Source organism: Spea bombifrons, chromosome 12 (genome assembly GCF_027358695.1).
Source record: "Spea bombifrons isolate aSpeBom1 chromosome 12, aSpeBom1.2.pri, whole genome shotgun sequence".
NCBI classification, from domain to species: Eukaryota; Metazoa; Chordata; class Amphibia; order Anura; family Pelobatidae; genus Spea; species Spea bombifrons.
The window spans coordinates 5,527,756-5,549,714 of record NC_071098.1 but is presented as its reverse complement, the minus strand read 5'-3'; the positions used below and the strand labels follow the sequence as shown (position 1 = coordinate 5,549,714).

Sequence of the window (21,959 nt, the reverse complement as noted above, 5' to 3'; positions counted from 1 at the left end):
TAAGCATCATTCAAAGCCAAAATCACGCTAAGGAACAAGAAGCGTGGGTTATTCTGGAGTTGAATATCCGACAATAGAGAAGCACATGAAAGCAGTTTTGAAGTTAAACTGTGGATTTTCCTCCCACGTTACTTTAATCATGTAAGCATAGTAATCTGTCAAACCAATTAGCTCAGATCATGATTACATAGAAATCGAGACAATTGGTACATGCACTTTGAGCACATTTCTTGTACCTCATTTCGATTATATATATTTTAAAATATGTTACAGAATATCTGCAATACTTTTAGGATTAGATCTGTTGCAGCTGGTTGATATTTCGTTTGTTTGTTCCTTGTGTTCTTTTAACTTGTTATCTCACTTTAACTCCCATGTCCTTGGTAATTTTTCAGATAGAACAGGACCACAGGAGGCTATAATCCTTCTAAGCCTATAGGTTCCTTCACGAAACTGAAAGTTTTAGGTACATTTCAAAGGGTGAATTCAATTCTGACTCTACTAAGCTTTAATATGAACTGCCAACCCTAAGTTTGTTTCCCCTGCAAGAGCAGACTCTGTATAATATATCATTAAGTAGCTGTGACTGAATCTGGAATTCTCACTAATGGGACTATATACTGAGACCTTGTTCCAAAATATTATCCATGCAAGGACGGTAGACTTGGTCCTTCAAAATGCATAATTAATGGATAACATTATATTTGGCCTAACATAAGACAAAGAATCAGGTGTCTCGGTGAGCTTTATGGTCTATTACAAAAGGCCAACCTCGGGTTTCTCATTGTCCGAGCTAAGCTTATGTCTACCAGCCCTGGACCGGCCACCTGGGATACCGGGAAGGAGAGAGGATGAAAGAGGAGAAACGAGCTATGGTTTGGTATACTTGAACGTTTTGTTCCAGATAGCACTGAACCTTTAATGTCAAGGAAGTGATGGACGCACTGTGACATCGACGGCCCACCGATGTGCTAATATGGGTAATTTTGCCACCAAACTCCGCCATAATCTATAGTCGACAATTATTTATCTGAGATTATCCCTTTGCCATTCACTGAATAGGTGCCATCTGTGGAAGCTCTATAGATCTTTGATAAAAGCTCCTAAAAAAGATTTTATAGTGACGGGTATTATTATCCCGACTCATTAACACTACTGGAACAAAAGAAGGTGACAAAAGGATTTCATTAAATTTATAGTAACTTTGGATGTTCTGTATTATTTCAGATGACTAATTAAGCATGTTGAGGCTGATCCTGATGAATACGTGCCCTAATATACTGAAATGAAATATTACAAATGTAAAGAAATGTCAGAATTGGCCATATTTAATCAACTTCAAATATATATATTGTCACCTTCAAAGATGACTACATATAGATTAGTTACATCTCTAACAAACTCATTAAAACATACGAACGTACTCTCAAGAGACACTGGCATAATATGTTATATAACACAAATGAGGAACCAAAGAAGCTAAACCGAGGCTAGTAGACTTGTGAAAAATAACCTAAAACTATTCAAATACATTTTTTTGTTTTGTTTTCGGTCCATTGTTTTGAGACAACAAATTTTGTTTCCTGTGCTTTTCGACTTGAAAGGTCTTTTCCACTCACAAATGAAATTTCTTTTTACTCGCTCTCACACTCTCTTATGCACTATCTGTCTCATGCTCTTTCTCACTGGCTTTCTATCTTCTTCGCCTTCCACTTCCGTGTCCTTTCCAGCAGCTCCGCATTGTCTCTTGCCTCTTCTGTCTTCTTTCTTCTGTCTAATTCATCCACTTCTCCCCGGTATCAGCTCGGTTATTCAGGTACTTCCGCAAAAGAGCAGAGCCTCTGTGCACAACCTCTGCCCCACTTGGAAGAGGAGAAGCTGTTACCGTGGTGGACTAATGCAGATGGATTCACAGAAAAAGAGAGGTGCAGAAACGCTTCCCTTTCTCTACAAATCCATCTACAACATTCTGGCCTCTTGGCGTACTTCCGCAAAGGGGCGGAGCCACGGTGAGCTCAACAGGGACAACCTCTCTCTGTTCCTCCAATCAGAGAAGAAGCGGAGCTGTGGAAAGGGAGACAAGGACATGGAAAAGGTTGATGGAGAAGGTAGCGAGGCATTAGGAAGAGAGTGAGTGAGAGTGCGTGAGAGTGCGTGAGCGAGAGTTTGAGAGCAGGTTTGAGATCTCTCTGCTTCATTTTTGTTTGTTTCCTTTGGGTCCCTCCTTCATACAAACTAACAAAATCGGCAAATTTCAGCAAAATTAAAGTTCATACGAATCTAAACGCGCAAGTCTAATGGATACAATTTAGACAATAGACTTTCCACTTGACGACTCTATTAACAGCACGCATCAAACTCAATATTGAGAATTTAGAAAGTGTAGTTCACATAGAATTAAAAAAAAACCATATGCTCCCCATGGGTGCATGATTACTTGAACAAGTGTAAGCTAAGTAAATAAGAAAAAAACCCAACCACAATTGAAGAGCTAGAGAGTGAAAATAGTGATTCCCCATTGGTTAGTGTAATTAAACCTCTTAATTGAATCAGTGCATTGGCTCGGTGCACTCCACATCTCTCACTGATCAGAACGAGTGCCTACATTTGCATTTAGATGAGCAAACAGAACAATGTTGGATCATTTTTAAAGGTTACTTCCTCGCGTAGAGTCACTTGGAGAAAATGTCACCCCTTCTCTCTTTACAGTGAAGAGCGCTTCTTTTTTTTTTTTTTTTTCATTTGGGAAACGTATGATATACTGAAAGTAATTATATTTGTAATTTAATTTTCAAAAAGTAATAGCCGTAGAGTTCATCGGAATCGGTAGTGTAAGCAGGTATTGGTATCACTGTTTCAAAGCAAACATATCTTGTGTGAAATTACTGTTTCCTCTGATTGAGAAGAGACCGTCACAAAGTCAAAATAATTCTATATTATATATATTAGGTAAACATGTATATATAAGTGCGTAGGAGAGTTGGCAGCAGTGAATATGCAAGCTGGACTTCTAATTCATGTACGCATACCGACACAAGCTTACATTTTAGTGAATAAACTTGCGCATTTCATGTATTTTTATCCGACTTAAAAGTGTGTTAAGTCAATATTGAGTAGAACAAATCAAACATTTAAACCTTTATCAGGTCCAGGTATCAGGTCCAGGTACAATATGCACTCTGAAGACACATAGCTATTTTTATAAATGGAGTATGTTTTAGTAAATGAATGAATCATATGTAAAGGCTGCCATATTGGCTGTTGGTTCCAGGGCCTATCTGCATTTCCCATGGAATTTATAAATAAGGGGAAAGGTTACTCGGTTACGCACTACATGTATTGCATGGAATCACGTGGCTAATAAGAAATCCAAAGGCATTATCAGAGTAGTCTATGTAGCTCCAAAGTTATTGAGATGATTTATGTCATGAACATTCGGTTCACTGAACATAGTCTTTATACGATAAAAATCACATGGGTCAAGTAACATGATCAAAGAACTCGATCACTCACCTAATACTAAGACGTAATGTAATTAGTTACACGTTCTTATTCATTTTGAAATGTCGAGAATAATGCTTCAGGGAGACATTGGCAAGAGCGAGAGAGCGTGTGAGAGTGAGAAGAACACATAATGCAAAGGAAAATTCAGAGCTCTCTGCTTTGTTTTCCTTTGTTTTGTTGGGGCAACTCATCATTTTTGGACGTTAATACGAGATGAGAAGTTTAATAAATTTCTGTCTCCTTTCCTGCAGCTCCTCTTCTTCCGCTCCGGAGCGCTTCTGCATAAGGGTTGTAGGTGCTGCTTCAGTGCTGAGCATCATATCCTGGCGCTCAGCATCAGTAGTCGGCGTTCATCGCAAGGGAGCAGCGATACGGTGTCTGTATGAACAGAACTTGCACTAATCCAACCGGCATTGCTCCCCCAGCGGGCAGTATAGTCCACTGTGGCCACCTCTGAAGAGTGGTACCTGGGGCAGAGTGCCCTCCGTCTACCTAAGTGTGCCACTGCCCCTGGAATGACTAGGCCCTGAGCAGCCACGCCACGTTAAAGACAGGCCTGACTGTCCTGTCACAGTATTGCTCAGTATTGCTCAGTATTGTTCAGTATTGCTCAGAAACAGCATTTGTGTCAGGGAAAGAAGCAAACACTTTAAGTCAAATGGCTTGTTAACCATATTCACTATTTACACAAATCAAACCTGATTTGCTTATCAGACAGGTAAGAAGCAGAAAAAAAAAAGAAAAAAGGGCTGACATTTTCCAGCCTCTGACAGATCCAAAAGATATCGCCTGTTAAATTCCTCACCCTTTTCATCAATGCCCCCTTCGAGCATCAGCGTAAGCAAACTGCCTGTCTCAGAATCGCAGACATTGAATGAAAGCACAATGCGAAAGGTTTAATGAAGCATAAACCACCCATATCAGCAACATCGGGGCCCTGATACGCAAAGACTCTGTCACGCATGGTGAGATCGAAGGCCTAGCTCTGTTACTGTTATTCAAGATTTTTTTTTGTCTTCCATTTACATTATTTTTTTTATATATATTGCTGTATTTTAGGGTTTGTTGGTTTGAAACACACAGTGTTAGGAGAAATGTTCTATCTAGTGTTACTAGGCGACGGAACAGCTTTGCTAACAAAATAAACTCAAATTAGAACCAATTCAGCACCGAACATTTTGTCCAGTGGAAAACTAGCATACCAAAAGACGTTATGCATTGAAAGACTGGTTTTGGGGGGGGGGGGGTTATGGAATATATATTGGAGAAATGACATAAGAAGATGTTAGGATTGTCTTCCTGTTCTCTAGACTATATATGAATAGTTCACTAGGACACCAGCGCAATGTACATGGCGCGATGTCGGCCTCAACAACGCCGCGAAGGGACAATGGACGCATCCAAATCATTTTTCCAATGCCACTGTCCAACACAACATTGGCAGAGAACGCAACGTCAAACAACAGTCCAACTGTAGAGTCCCAAAATCCTTTCTCTGTGCAACGTAAGAGAAAAGCCTAAAGAGAGAAAAAATTCTCCAGATGTCAGATTCCTTTATACGGATTTCGATAATGTCAACACACTTCACACGTCTTAAAATATTTGCAACAAGTCAAAACGAGTGAATTTAAGAAATGAAACTGCCCTTAATGTCAGATTGCCCACATAAAAAAAAGGTTCTATCTTGGCAATTCAAACTGGATGTGCGGAATATCATACAGCAGAGAACGTAGACGGAGGAAGCGTTTTGTAGACCAAGTAGGTTTTTTTTGTCTTGAGGCTCATTAAAATGAGTCACGCATGGCAAGTGCAAACCTTTAGGGTTGTTAAGACAGCAAAACGTGTTCAAACCTGCCTTTTTTAACCATTGAGACCCAAAAGTCACCTTTACGTTAAAATGGAAGAAGCCTTTTATGATAAAATTAGAAAAAAATCTAATTCATTGTCTATGACTGCAGTATCTTAATATCTTACACGTATATTCTTAACAATAAATATATTAAATCATAAAAGACAGCACTGTTTTGGTCACCTTATCGGTGGATTCGTTAACCCATTTGTTGCAATAGTACGGAACGGGAAAAAAAATAGCTACTGGCAGTCAACTAATGCAACCTCAACATTGTTGCTCATGGTCTCATAATTAATCGTTTCCAGTTCCAATTAAGCTAATTGCCACTTTCAGTTGTGATCAAGACCACCATCTGTGATGGCATGTATATTAATTCATGGCATATCGTACCAAGCACCATTTTTTTAATTATTATTTTTTTTTTATTTATGATAACACTGTTTTCCTTCGACATACGTAATCTCTGTATGAAATGTAAATTGTTTTTTAAAAAAAATTGTGAATTCGGTATTTTGAACCCAATAACAAAGTTATCACATTTCTTCATTATAGTCTCCAATGGATGATCTAAAGCGATTTAAAAATTTTTAATGAAATCTTGTACATTTTTACTCAAATACACATCAGGATTGGCCAAGCAAGTTATTATATGATTTCATAATATGATTTATAAAATGAAAGGACGGAGAATAGAATTGAGTCCCGTGTTGGTGGTCCAACAAGACAAAGGATATCTCTACTATTTTGTTTGTTACAAATATACACAATGTAACTGTGGTTGATTTTTCCTGAAAACTTGTAGAAAAAGACACCAAGAGAGACCAGCTTTTTTCTACGATGTCACAGGGTAAAACCCACAGCAGGTCTTCATTTTGCGTTATGTAAAGCCACTTACGCAAGAATCCAATCTCCTCCATCCAATACAGTTTAGCATTTATGGCTCAGATCGTTATCCTGCTCAGATGTGAATTTCTACCACGGTCTTGGCTGACTAAAGCAGAATTTCTATAAGGATTCCAATTTCGTGACCTTTTTAAGTCATTATTGTATATTTTGGCTTTTAATTCTCGTTTTGTGAGAACAAATTGACCTAAAATGTTACTTTTATGAATAATCCAGCACACCAGTCATAGCTGACACACGAGGATGGAAATACAATCAGTTATTTATTTATATTTTTTCTGAAACATTGTAGAATTTTATAATAAGGTTTTTTTTTCAAAGTACAGTACATCCGGTGGCAAAAGCAACTTCTTTTCAAAAGTTTTATGACTCTCTCATATGTCGCACAAATATTAGTGATATTTATACTTTGACTGAAACCTACACAGGTCTCATCAGACCTATTAAGTAGCCCCATCAGAAAATGTATAAATGCTGATAAATATATTCAAATAATTGTTTTAAAGTCCGTTTTCTTTGCTTTTAATGATTATTGCTTAGTGTAAAAAAAAAATAATAAAAAAAATAAAAATAAAAAAAAAGTCAGTTACCAAAAAATGTGTGACTTAAAATGCAGATGGGTTTCTCGCTTGGTGGTCGTCTCACTTGTAATAAGTGCTGTGGCTAATTGCGCTTTTTTAATAATATTAACCCCTTAATGACAAAGCCTGTACATGTACGGGCTCAAAATGCATTGTTTTCAATGGGTTTTGGGACCGCCCATTGTCCTTAAGGGGTTAAAGGAAAGGCTTGGAAAAAGACACTTACAAATTACTCAAAGTAGTTAGTATAGTTCAGAACACTGGGGCATTTCATTAAGCAGCCTCTTAAACACTGTACTGTTGTCTGGTTTGGACAAAGACCTTTTGTGAATGTCTGCGTGTGTCTGTGTTTAAAAAAAAACCCCGCACCTGTCTCTGATTTACTTCTCTTAAAATGCTGAACCGATAATTCTTACAGATACACACAACGTCGCATCGATGGAAATTGTGAAAAGCTTCGCTTCGTACAGCACACAAACAGCTTTATAAAGCCACAGATGACCTTGATTCGTCATGATCAGGAACGAGCCTCCCTCCTCCAGCTTTTGCTGCATATTGTGAATCTGAAAAGCTCTAACCTTAAACTGCAGAGGCGGGGGTTAACGAGATGGCCTCTTTTAACTAGAGATGGTTTTTTTTAAAAAAAACATCCACCCCGCGGGGCAATTATTTTAACAGCCTTGACATAATCCGCTGGCTGAACGTATGCGATGCTCGTATCTTCATTGAGTCTGGTCAGTCGAATAGACCCTTGACCCAACTGACCACTTGACTTCTTAGTGAATAAACCCTTTTGCCTGCCCTTTGGTGCGCCATCTTGGATATACACAGGCAGAACTGGATGTCGCTTGAGTGTTAAACATCCGCTTTTCATATTAACCCCTTAATGACAAATGCATTGTCCTTAAGGGGTTAAATATTAAAAAACTGTATAACACAAACAAGTATGACATATATTGAGTGATCAAAGCCGTACGACTATGACTATTATATATATATATATATATATATATATATATATATATAAGCGATGTCTGAAGGGCTGAATGTCTAACATTAGCTGGAACAAGTGACGGCGTCAAGGCTTTTGCAGAATTAAGACACAGTAGGATTCTTAGATTAAGCTATGAATTATAAACCGTACATTATGTTCTTTATTGTGTGTTAATATTGCCTTTAATTGAGACCTGTCTACAAATTTCGAGACTTCTAGAAAATCTGGCTACAATGTATTATTTTGACACGCGCTAAGGACCACACTGAAGTGCAGATTTTTCCATTAGCTATCATTGTAGCCTTTCGTAGTGGCTGTTGTCGAGATGTTACCCTGACAAGTTGATTTTTAGACAGGCCATTGAATTGCTAACCATGCGTTATTCACTTCCATGAAAGCCAATTAAGGTCTAGATGGGTCGTTGAATCAAGCCCACTGTGTTTGAAAAATAACACAGTAATGTTACAAGAAGAAAAAAAGGAGGAAATATGATTAGAAATTCTTACTTTCCTGAGAATGACTGCAGAAAAAAAGGGAGAAGAAAATGTGCATCTTTGCAGATTAAGATGTTAATGCTCCGATATGACATCCAGAAAGACAAGTAAAATCCTTTAGTGAATACATTTTGCTACGCCCACTCGCCATTAGTTTGTCAGTCTCTCTGATTATTGTCTCTCTCCTACTGCACTTTACCTGTTCAGCGATTTTTTTTCTATAACGTATAATAAATGTTATCTCCCTGCAGAGTTTTGTTTTATTCTCTTTATAAAGAAACTGGAAAAAGGGGAGAGTCGGTTCTTTCTCGCTTAAAGTTATAGTTTCGAGGGGCTAGTTAGAAATCTGATCTCCTGCTAGTTAGAAGATATTTTTTAATTGTGAGCGGGGTAAATCGTTTTGCTTTCACTCACGCTTGGTTTCAGAAGGGGAAGAAAGAAGAAAAGAAGGAACAAAGGGAAAGAAGGGATAAGAGGAAAGAAAGGGAAACAAGGGAAAAAATGAAAGAAGAGAAGAAAGGAAAGAAGAAGGGAAGAATGGAAGGGAACTAAGAAAGAGAAAGAAAAACAAAGAAGAAAGAAAGAAGAGAAGAAGAAGGGAAGAAAGGAAGATAAAAAGGAAGAAAGGAAAGGAGATAAGAGAAATGTATGGAAGGAAGAAAGGAAATAGATTAAATAGAATATGCACCCCATTGTACATGATTATTAGGGGTTGACTTTGTGAAATATTGACAGCTATGTCAGTAATATTGTAAGTAATTTAGAACACAAATGGTATTTTTTATAGATGGAATTTAATGTACATTTTCTGCTGTTCCTATTATACATTCTTACTTTAAGGGCAGAAGAATCCTGTGACTCCCTCATACCTACCAACCTTCTGAGCTCCTAGTAAAGAGGGGCATCATGGGAAGAAACACACGTTTCAGTCCCTAAAGAAGAAGACTTGGGAAGTCATTCCTCTAAGGAAAATGATGCCAGCTGATGATCATGCCCTTTAAAATGCCCAAGTGCTCTTCATAGTCCTCCCACCTTAAAATAGTACTCTGATTCCCTGGCACAGACCTCTATGACCTGCTCCCTCAACAAATAGTCATACAGTGTGCATCAGGATGTAGGGATATGGCATCATCAAGTCACAAATATCTCTGCCAGAAGAGCAGAAAGAGGTAAATAAGGTCAGATTTTTTTGGGTAAAGTACATGTGATTTATACTCGTGGCAACACTGTTCAGAAACACAATTTATCTTTCAACTGTTAAAGTGATAGTGATTAGAATTTTGTTTCTTTCTTTCTCTAGGTTGAAGGTTTCAATATTTCAATGTCAGTTACAGCCAACAAGAAAAGCCGTTCACACATTTCTATCTATCAGCTGCCCGTATCCACTGCAAACCTAAAGAAACAACTTTGCCTTGAACTTTAAACGAAAGCTTTTAGGAAGTGATTTCAAAATGGTTTATCATTTAAGGGAGACACAATGATACAAAATAACAAATCTAGCAGACAAATAGGCCTCATAAGACAGACAGCTAATTCACAAATATTTAACTTTTCAAAAAAAACATTTTTTGTAGAAACCAAGAAATGGCCTAACTTTAAGCATATTTTAAAATACGCTCAATCATGGGAAGCCCAGATAACTTCTTCTGTCATCAACAGGTTAAAAGCGGTAAGAACCAAGGTCTTGGATAAAGCCAACAGGAAGAAGCACATTGGGAAGCAAGGAAGTTGACTATGAACAGACACATGACATCATAGGGTAGCTGGCAGATAAGCAACGTTCAGGTCTTGCAGAGCTAGGCACAATGAAATACTAAAATAATAAAATTAGGATATATATTATAAATTCATCCGGGATCAAGAACAGTTTATAGTTTTTAAACTCTTAATCCTCCTATTCTGCAGGGATAAGGTGTTATATTCAGAAAATGATTACAGATTTTATTTTCCCTATGTATCCTAAGAAGAAACAGATGTTTAATTAAAAAAGCTAAACGCTTGTGCCAAACTACACGGAAAGGTGATTTAATCAGAAATGTTTCAAAGTAATTTAATAATAAGCCGTGGGGTTTTTCTTTTTTTTTTAAGGAAAAACATGGCTAAAAGCAAAAAAAGGCTCTTTCCTGACACTTTAAGCAGGCCAATCAATGGTGTTAATCGTCAGGCTTGGGGGAGACAGTGGGCTGCAGTTCTAGATCTGCAGCTTCCCCTTTATGCTTTACTTTTATATTTTTTTTATTCATAATTTTATTGTATAAAGAACTTTAATTTCCATTCTTCTTTGGTGAGGCTGGCGGGTACACTATGCTGGCCTTTTAATGGAAAATATACATTGTGGCCAACGTATAGAACCCATTAGGTTATCAACAGTGGCGGAACTACCGGGGTCGCGACTGCGACCGGGCCCTGAAGTTCTGCCAGTCAGGGGGGCCCAAGGGGTGCCGAGCGGTTGCTGAAAACGACCGCTCGGCAACTCTTGGGCCCCCCTGACTGACAGAAATCCAGGATGCCTCTGCTCCCTGCCGCTGCCGCTGCTGCTGCTGCTGCCGCCGCCGCCTGCCTCAGCGCTGCCCAGAGTGCAGTGTTGGGAGCGTGAGGCGTTTGTCTCGGGTGCCGGCGCTTCACACTGAGCGTCGGCACCCGAGACAAATGCCTCACGCTCCCAACACGGTAAGTGACCTACAAAGGGGGGGGTTAGATTGTGAGAAGGGGGGGTAGGGAGGGAGAGGGTAGATCGTGAGGTGGGGGGGCCTTAACAGATTCTCGCACCGGGGCCCTGAGGTTTCTGGTTATCAATAAATAATGCAGGGAATGTTAGACTATTATCTTAGTTTAGTTACGTAAAAGCATCATTTTAAAACTTTTATTTCCTTCTATACCCAAATAATTTACATTATTATTCTAGTTCACTCAAATACACCATAGTACAATTGGGTTAAAATCAATTTAATTTAAAACACGGGCATAAATTCATAAACGTACAAGCAAAACATGTTAATGTACATGACATGACCTAGAATATTATAACATAAATATTTACTGCATATTCCTTAAGTGTTTGATATATCTTTTTTTATTCACTTTTTTTTATAGCACATTTTCTTTTATCTTACTTTAAAGTGCCAGGAAAGTTAATCATTTGACCCCATAGCTGATAATAATTCCTACGTGTCTGGCAAGTTTTTGTACTTTGCATATTGTAAGGATTCCATATTCAGTCTAACCATTTATTTTATAGTTCAAGACAATTAAAGTGCCTTATTAAGCATTTTAGGGGGCAAATTTCCAAGGCATTAATTTTTTTTTTTTTTTAATGCAAAATAGAAAGTGTCAAAATAAAAAAAAATCTTGCTATATTCTTCTATTCCATGGAGGTTAAAAGAAGAAAGCAAGTTTCATGCTTAGTGAACACACAAAGAGAAGGTGCAGGCGGAAAGAATAATACTTAGTCTCCAAGTACCGGAAGGGCCGTTTCCACCAGCGGGAATAAATAAAAAATACTTTCTAATTTTGTTTTAAATAACTTGGTAAACTCTCAGAATGTTTCTTATTTTTTTCTTATTTTTCCCTTCTTTTTAAACAAGTTGAGACATTGAAAGAATGATTTGTTTCTTGTTGCTTCAAAGTTCTGAAATATCTTCCAGCATTAACTGTTCTCATTTTTTGTTTAAAGTTTGACTTTATTGTAAACTCCTTTTTGATGTAGGAAAGGCAAAATAAGTGAATGTCTGAAACTTATGCTCAAATGCCATTAGATACACCTATGCTTGTGCCCATTGTATATTTATTTATTTTTATACATTACAAAATTTGGGTATAAAAAAAAAACATTTTTTATCAATGTATGGAAAAAAAATAAAAAGCATTAAAAAATACTCAAAATATAAGTAATGCATTGAATTTACAAACTACATATATATTTTTAATGGCTTTCCCCAGTTTGGGTTCCAGCCACCTTTACCGCGCTGTCTTTAATCTCGCTCCATTAATCACAGTCCAACAGGCAATTTTAAAAGCAGTTATTGTACCTGTGTTAACTCCTAAAATATTATTGTCAAAGGCAATTACACTATGAACTCGAATAACATTTTCTCATAAAAAAAAACAACAAGAGAAAAGAAGAAATTGGATTACTTGACATATCATTCATTATAAAGTCCCTGTTTTAAACAAGAGCCGCGTTGTGTAATATTATCATGAGATTAAAAAATCTCCATGTACTGGTTTTCCTTATTTTAGAAGAAGGATATATATATATATATATATATATATATATATATATATATATACATATAGGCACTATTGTGCTGCCCTATGACAGAAATGTGCATTTGAACACAAATTGCCTACTAATATTCAAAGCATATTGGGTTTTATACATCAAATTTTGGTCGATCAATAAATTAGATTATGACTTTTTGTAAATAACAAAATATGTTGTGGTTGGCCCAGTTTCTTATGTGAGTGAATAGATATAATATAGAAAAGTAGAACTCGACAGCATTTAATAACCTTTTGGCCCATCGAGTCTATTTTTATGTTCTAAAAACCACAAGCCTTATGCTTTCCCATGTCTTGTCTAATATTCCCCCATCGCCTAATGCATGTCCCAGGCATGTTTAGATTCACTCTCTGTCTTAACTCCTCTGGCTGGAAGGCTGCTCCATTTATCTACTGCCCAACCAGTCCTCGTTAAGGAAAACGCAGTTGGGTTCCAATCTTTACCAAGTCCCATGGGAAGAGGTAGTCTTAGTGAATTTATATATCCTTCTGTCCTTATTATATACTGAAATAATGCCATAAATGCGACCTTTTAGGCAAATACATTGTTTTTGGTTATTGGCATTCAACTCAATTCCATTCAAATCCATGTGGCATAAAAAACTGAAAAAAACTCAATATTAGATCAAATCAAGACAAATGGACATTTAGACCGGCTTATTCTGACCATTCTCATTAGCTTTATCCTCCCAGCGTGATTTATTGAAAATTTCAGTGAACAGAGAAAAGTTTTAAAAAAAACTTTTTTTATTCGCTTTAAACACATCAAAAGGGGATGTTTTCTCTGAAGCGAGTTTCGTGGCGGTTTTAATCTTCATTATCATTTGTCTAAAGAACGCATTCAGATGTTACAAAGTGCCCGGTGTGTAATGCTGTTGAAAGCGACATCACACGGTCCGACTGCGTCCTCTACTTTAACAAACGTCTTTACGTTATCTTCACATGCGCTTTATCTCTAAGTGCCGGTCATCTCTGGCCTCAGATACCTCTCCTTTTCTAAAAGTTGTGACATCTTGACTTTAGGTGATACTCCATCAGGCTTTCAGAAGGAAGATAATTCCGTCAATGCTTTTTCCTACTCGGCTTCTAGTACAGTGAAAGCTACATTATATCAAACATTGAATTGGTATTATAGTTTGTTGCGTTACACATACATATACACACAAATAATGACAAATAAATTATATATATATATTGAGGTTTTTTTATGTTTTTATATATATATATATATATATATTTTTATTATGATTATTATTATTATTATTATTCTTTATTTATTTTCTTCTTTAAAGATACATTTTACTCCAGGGAAGAGAAAGTAAACCTGCAAATACTAATCACATGAGAAACACATGGATGGCCTCTCAAGCTGCCATTAAAATGGTGAAATCCACATGTCCACCTATATAAATCCTGAAAAATGTCTTCTATTTCTTTAATTTTTTTAACAAGTCTCCTTTCATCACTAGTTTAATAATATCTATCAATCATATTTGTATAAGACTTTATACATTGTTTGTAGAAAGTACAAATAGAGTTTTTTTTTTACTTTCTGTGATTTATATTACCATTATCTATAGTTTCTATAGAAGAAATATGAATAATTATATTTAGTTAAAAGGCATTTACTTGTTAAAAATATATAAAATAAACTTTTTCTTGCAAGGTTATGCAGCTTGACTGCCTAGTACTAAATTATTCCTGTTTAGGAAACTGTCGGCAAGTAATTACAAACTTTTCAAACTTTACTTTATTTAAAAGATCAACCGGAAAAGCTTTTTTTTTTTTTTTGTTAACTGGCTCGATAACTACAAAGAATCTGATCCTCAGTGAAGGTGAAATCAATTTAATAATAGCTTCCGCACAGTTTGACTGCTAATTGTATATTTTAAAAGGCTGTATGCCGTTAATTTATGCATATATGGTAAGCGTAGAAAAGATCAACATTAACATGTTATTGGAGGTAAAAATTAAATAAACAACAATTCTTAAGATCTTTAAGACCATTTTAAGAATAAAAAAGATGGGCTTTACAGCTAATAAGATTTGCCTCTTCTTGCTTTTCATCAATGAGAACTGGGGGTGTTGGTGTCCCCAGTGGAGCGACCTCCTAATCCCTACCAGAAAAGCACATCACGAACCAACCTGCAGATATATGATGGAACATGGATTATATCTACATCTACAAGATCCTAGATGTCATCCATTAGGCAATCTACCCAACAGGAGAGGTCTTGTTTCCCATAACTCCCTTCTCTCCTTCACCCTTGGTCAACAAGTCCTGCTGCCTTCTGCTGTGGAATATCTCATAAATACTCTAAAGACACCAGTAAACAGTAAACAAATAATTTCCTTGTGATATCTCGCACTCACACTCATTCTCTTTCTCTCAAATTCTCTCTCACACTCTTACTCTTGCTCAATCACTCCCACTCAATCACTCTCTCTCACGCTCTCTCTTAATGTCTCCTTAAACAATTAGACCAAAAGCGAAACATAAGTCTGGTGAAAACACCTAAACATAAATATATATATATATTTGATTGTCTTTAGAAAATGATATGAAAATTATCTAAGGATCAGGAAAGAAAGTGCTCTGGGGGAGGGGCAGCTGTGGAATTTCCTTGGTACTTAATGACAAATTTAAACTGCTTAACGCAGGCCACGATCTGTCACTCCAATGTGTAGATATGCAACGCGTGGCCAAGCATATATAGTCGGAAGCGCATGTCATTTGGAGGCTGCTGGCCTTAAAGTGCCGGGGCTGTCTAGACAGGCCCTAGTCTAACATGTTCCTGGAACCATTAGCCTCACAGCATTGCTTATTTGGATCATGTGGCAGTTCATTGACAGATGACAATGTGTTTTTTAAAGGAAAATTCACTGATATAAACTCACATCTACAAAGTACACAAAGAAACATAGTAACAAAGAATATGACAGTAGATAAGACCCATTGAGCCCATCTAGTCGGCTTGTTTTTCATTGGTCTTGGTTTTGACTTCCGAACAAGCAACTCAATGGTACACTCAAAACACAAAATGGTATTCAAGTGTATTATCCTCAATCAATAGTGACATCATCACAATGCATTTCCATGTCTATGCCGGCCGTCGGGTTTGTTGCTCTTCGATGCAGATGTATAACACCCAATATTTCACTAGATAACCTAGATCTTATTCACCCTTGACTGAAGCGTTGGGTAAGAGCTCATGGGTGCAGCCGATTCACGTCGTGTTTTATGATAAATGTGTGTTTTTTTGATACATGTATGCTGATTAATACTATTGATTGATGATAATACACTTAATTAGCTGAATTTGTGACCGGACCATTTCCTTTTTTTTTGTGTTTTTAGCTTAACAGCTTTTATTTTATTTATTTATTTTATTTATCAACCTGGTTAGTTACTTTGGAGACATCTGGTTTATATTTAAGTCATCATTTTGCCTTGGGTAAATCAAGTGGTAGAGTAGGTCTACAACTTTTTCCTAATCCCACCATTCAAAGACCCCACAACTAACCAGCCCCCCCCAAAAAAAATGCAAGAATTACCAAATAAGGAGAAAAATGTCAAACAGGCTGTAAGTACAGGAAGTTAAAATGGCTGCTCCCATGGTATGTGGATTTAATAGAAGTATATTGCTCCTGTCAATCTGGAAGCATCATTACATGGTCCTATTGTATATATTGAACTGCGACGTGGAGGATTTGGGTAAGTGACAGACGTTTTATTCAAAGGCAGTGTTTAATTTTGTGTGAAGGCAAATGAAGTGGCACATCACGTAACTAACATCATCCAGCTTGGATGTCTGCACCTACATTTGTTACGCCGTATGTACAAGCTTGAGATTATTCTGGGTTCATTTTACATCAACAGTGCCACTCAATCTTATTTCCATAAACAGCAGCATATGCTGCCATCAAGCAAGAGAACAAAGACTACAAGGAAGCAACCAAGCTGAGTGTAATGTTTGATGGTGGGTGGAAAGTCAGCGGCAGCCCACAGCCTGAGCATCTTCCCAGTGATACAGAGAGAAGAGTAACCCATTCAGTGTCAGGGGGTGAACAGTATATTGTTTTTTTTAGCGTATGAAGAGGTTGAGTGGGTACGGAGTGGTAGAAATACATTCTGTTTACCACGCACTTCAGTTCACAGTATTAAAGGCACGGCTTTCAAGTGCTTTTCTGTATCTACAGAAACATTAACCCCTTAATGACAAAGCCCATACATGTACGGGCTCAAAATGCATTGTTTCCAATGGGTTTAGGGACCTCCCATTGTCCTTAAGGGGTTAATGGACTACACAGTGTTTTAAGAACGAAGAGAGCACGTAATATCCTTACATACCCATACCCAAGCATTGTTGAAACATTGTTTAGATTTCCAGCTGATTGACAATTTAGACACACATAGGCATACTACAACCCCCCCAGAATTAGGTTTCAAACCATTCGCAGGAGAAAGAAAGAGTTAAAGGTTAACTGTCGCTGAAACCGATTTTACCAAACGAAATACTAAAGTAACAAAAGTGATTTATTAAACTCATCTATAGTTTGTAAATCAGTTTAAATTGCTGTTACTTTGTTTAAACCTTTGTGTCATTTAAGACTGGAGGCAGCCTGTGGCACAGCCAGCATTATCTGGTCCTTAAGGTCCTCCTTAAAAAGGCTTCCTGAGCCAGTCAACAACAATCAGCAACTTAGAAACAGGGGAGAGGTAACTTAATTAGGAGGAATTATCATGATGCGGAGAACAGGAAGATGCAATAGTTGTTCCAATGATATGCAGAAAGGGGGGATTTAATATTTTTGTGTAGTATAGAATTGTAAAATGTATAGTTTGGCAAAAAATTACAGATCTGTTATTAAGATAAACTTAACTTGGTCTTGAGTATGCTGCTAATGATCATCCACAGAAAAAATAGGTTGGTCTTTAATGTCTTTTTGTGAGGGTAACATTTGAAGAATAAGACATTAATGGGTTTATATCAGAACTCTGCATATATATGACATCACTACAACAGACAACATGAAGAGAGCAAAACAAATCTATTACTTGACAATAAAGCCATTCCATACAAGATGCTAAAGATCTAATAGTAAATGCCCTGATGGTAATCTGACAACTCTAAGTTTATGAATTCACTAAAACGTGATCACAGCTTCGCTTTTCCTGACAAAGTTCAAGTTGGGAGTAGGAAAAGTTATTGCTGGTTATGGGGCATTTAGTCAAAGGTCCTTCACAACGAACTATGCTGTCCACCCAAGGTTGTACCACCATCTGCACCAAGCCTTGTGTGTCTCGACATGCAGCATACTTTCCAACTTTCACCCCTTCTAATCTGGATGACAGGGGTGAAAGTTGGGGGACCCATTGCTACTAGGCATGTAGACAATTCTGTACATGGGCAGTATGCACGGGATTGTAGCTCCCGAGTATCGCTGTCTCTGTGAGCTCCACGTAGGTCCCAAAAAGCAGAACACAGGCAGTGCTTGGTGGGACATCGGGAAAGAGTGGCACAATCAGGACTGACCAGCACAAAACTAGATAGTTGGGAGGCATGATACAGTACTACAATGCGTTTGTTGATTACAGCTGCCGCCAGCATAGAATGGCATCTTAATGGAATCTAGTGGGTTGACACATTGAAAGACATATTGAAAGCCATTATAATGCATTTCCTTTTACCTGTACTCGGGTCCCTGCCCACACATTATTACGAAGCTTGTGACGTATACATCACATGCCCACCTATGACATTACGACTGAATCAAAATTTCCACGCATGGTCCTCACCGCTTCATCCGGAGTTGCCACATGACTAGGTGGTAACTCGTTTTTCAAAATGTCTCCCAACTTCAAACAAATTTCTACAACTCATAATAGAAATATCATTATTACATTATTAGAAATGATTTACCTAATGGAACGTAATAACAAATTTAGAAAACAAAGACTGATTAAAAAAAAAGACTTTACAGAAATAGTGCTAGAAACCTCTTCAGCTTCCATGTTATTCCATGCAGTGTGTCTACTAATATCCGAGATACACGCACTAGCTTAGAGAACATTTCCAGTGCCCAAGATCTTTGTAATTCAACAGAAAAGCCCTATACAAAGACCCCCTAAGTTCCTGAAGTCCAACAGTGACTGGAATTCTTCACCTCTTTCTATACCCCAATGTCTTCCACCCAAACCCCCCACTGCAAATGCCACCAATTGACTACTTAAGACTGTGAACACATAATTTAAAGTAATTCAATTGGTTCTTTATAATTTTCAATACTTTTGACTTCCTCAGTTTTATCCTCTGGAAACATGTCATGCTTTTGTGTTTTTTCTATGATGTCATATACCCAAATAAGAAAACAAAACCTTACCTAGGTTCAAAATGATTTAGTTTTATCAGGATATAATATATTTTCCTGTATGCAATTTCAGGTACTGTCAGTTTAAAAAGTATATAGTTTTTATGTTTCCTTTGCAATGCCAAATTAAATTTTTTATATATATATATATATATATATATATATATATATATATATATATATATAATACATTTGGCTTAATACACCCCCCTCCAATTACTACAAGGGGAATATAGATTTTACTTAACAAAAATGGAAAGAAAGAAGTTGGACTTCTTTTGAGACAGAATAGATAATAACTATTAATATTAGATTGCCCAAAATCTGTGTCCTTGAGTTTAGTGAGCAAAGCTGTAATTTAGAAAAGAAATAAATCTTTAAAAACACAATTAATGGAAGCCCTTTATCATAAAATTTTAAAGCTTGTCTTTTTCTTCACACAGTCAACCCAAATTGCAGTCTATTCATTACATTGTATTAGGAATGGAGGGTGATTGAATTGTATACTATGGCTGTCCCTTTCTTTTTTTAAATGTCCCATTTCCATTAATTCTCTGTAGAGTGTAACAGTCCTTTACACAGTCCTAAAGCCATTTTGATCTCTACTTCAGTCACATACGACTGAAATTGGTTTAAATTAACATACACTGAATTAGGGACACTTGGCTTGGAAGGAATATGTAGGCTAGATATGAAAATACATTTCTGTGAAGCAGTAGTCTACTGCACCCTAGTGGCAAACCATAGAAATACATGCTTGTTAACCTATGTTTAAAATTAAGGAAAACACAATTTTAAAAATCTAAAATAAAAACAAAATACAATTAATAATGTATAAAAAGGGCTCATAAAATATACATAAAATATAATATATTAAAAATCATAATTGTATCAAGATGCCACCTGTCCATACAACTAATCCATAAATGTACTTAGACATAACTTTAATGTATCCACGAGCTAATTGTTTTACATTTTAATGGTAAAACAATAGTGAAAAGGCCATATGTATCTGTTAAAAATATAAGAAGACCAGTCATGTCTAAGCACATATTTGTATAAACAGATATGTATAGATAAGCTACAGGTATTTATGCAGTACACACAAGGTTTTGCAATGTATTCTAACATTTAAGGTATAAAAGTACAGTTCTGGTAGAATATTTTGGATTTATAAACCACATATACTTGTATACTGTATAGTTGCATGCAAAGAGAGTACCTACATTATTCATGTGCATGTATGATATATATATATATATTTACAGCACATCACATTGTAATATTGTATAGCAAATTAGAAATAACAATACTGTATTTAAGTCTAACAATGTTACCAACTTTATCATTTAGCAAAAGGCAACACAAACTAGATACCTCTCTGTTTTGCTTTGCATCTTAAAATGTAACAGAATCCCCAAACTGTTCAGTTTTACCCTCTCTTAGTAATAAACAGACAACTCCTGGTTCCTGCAGGGGTTAATCCAACATTAAGGCAGCATCTTTAGTCTAATAAATGTAATATATGCAAAGATAATAACAGTAATATAGGGTAGAGAAGCTTGGTTAGACATCAGTATTTGGACACACATGCAGCTATGAATAATTACACATTACATAATATGTGTTATTTTCCTTACCTGATACCCAGAAGCTGTTGTATCCACATGGTCACGTTTGACATGAAATGATCAGATCTTCAGGTATCTATCCATTTGTGGATCTCCAAATTGGATCTTTCAGTAGTGAAATAAAAATAAGAATTAAAATAATGCAAAGAAAAGAAGAATAATAAAATCAAGATATTCCTTTGGAGGGGGTTTTTTGTTGTTGTTGTTGATTCTTTTAGCTGTTTAGATACAAGAAACTCACAGATGCTCCAAGAATTGAAGACATTCCTGCATAGATATTTATTGTAACATTACAGAACCTTGCATGTCTTCTTTGAAAAGGGTGATCAGCAATTTGGACAGAAGAAGAGGAAGAAGGAGGGGATGCAAGGGACTGGAAGCCTCATGTGGTCCTCGGTGATCCTTTTTACTCCTACGATGTTCGTATCCACATCTAAAGAGAGGAATCTCAGGGAAGAAAACAGGTTCCTTTATACTGCATGTAATGATACAGGGAAGCCAGTGATGAAGGATGAGGATCTGATCTGATGTTGGAGGAGCAGGGAAGTTTCAGATGATTAGCAGCTTGGGTTCTGGTAGCAGAATGTGTTCTCAGCCAGGTCAATTCGGATCATTTGGAGATTCGGTTTTAGGGCTGGAAGAGAAGAGGACAGAGATGGGTGGAATGCATTGTACTGAAAGCAGAGAGTGAGAGAAGAGATTGTACATCTAGAACTGCCAGTGGAAGGCGCTGGTATTAGTTGTATTGGAGGTGAGTGAAGAAAAAAAAAAAAAAAAAAAAAAAAGAAAAAAAAAAAAAAAGAAGAAAATTCCCAATAAAAAGCCTCCTAAGTTTTACAGCCCATGTGAGATCACAGCTATTGTAAATATGAGCTGTATATCAGAGCTCTCCCATGGGGGGTTTCTGCAATCATCGTATCTCAGTTACCCTCATACTGTTAAAACAGTATATTTGGCAGCAACATGGGTTAACTTAGTGTTTGCCTTCTGGGTTTTTTTTTTTAACCCTGATGCGCTGCGATTTTAAAGATATATAAACAGTTAACCCTGTTGACTGAATGTTGGCAGCTTACTGGCACACAATGTGTTAATTGCAGTCTATTGTGGCTGAAATGTTCATACATGTTTATCTAATTCCTGAATAGAATGTAATGAAAATAATCATACCAGTTCTGGAATCCATTTTTTTTAAAATAAAATAAAAATCTATGTTTTGCTGGGTTTTTGTGTGTGTGGGTTTTTAACCCTTTCTGTTTTCAGCTGATTCTAGTGATATGATCTACAGACTGCTTCCGTCTCATTCCCCCTAACCTGATCACAATGTGTTCTCTGATCTGGTTTCTGTCT

The 21,959-nt window shown here is 36.7% G+C and overlaps 1 protein-coding gene across 2 annotated transcripts in view; it reads right to left on the bottom strand.

Annotated features, from left to right (window-relative positions):
• The window catches only part of AJAP1 (adherens junctions associated protein 1), a 60,546-nt gene extending 39,533 nt beyond the window's left edge, over nt 1-21,013 (bottom strand). For both annotated transcript variants that reach the window (XM_053451598.1, XM_053451599.1), the window contains exon 1: nt 20,622-21,013. In XM_053451598.1, the coding sequence (XP_053307573.1) occupies nt 20,622-20,665 (44 nt within the window). In that variant the 5' untranslated portion in view covers nt 20,666-21,013. The remainder of the gene's footprint in view (nt 1-20,621) is intronic.
• Between the last annotated feature and the right edge of the window lie 946 nt (nt 21,014-21,959).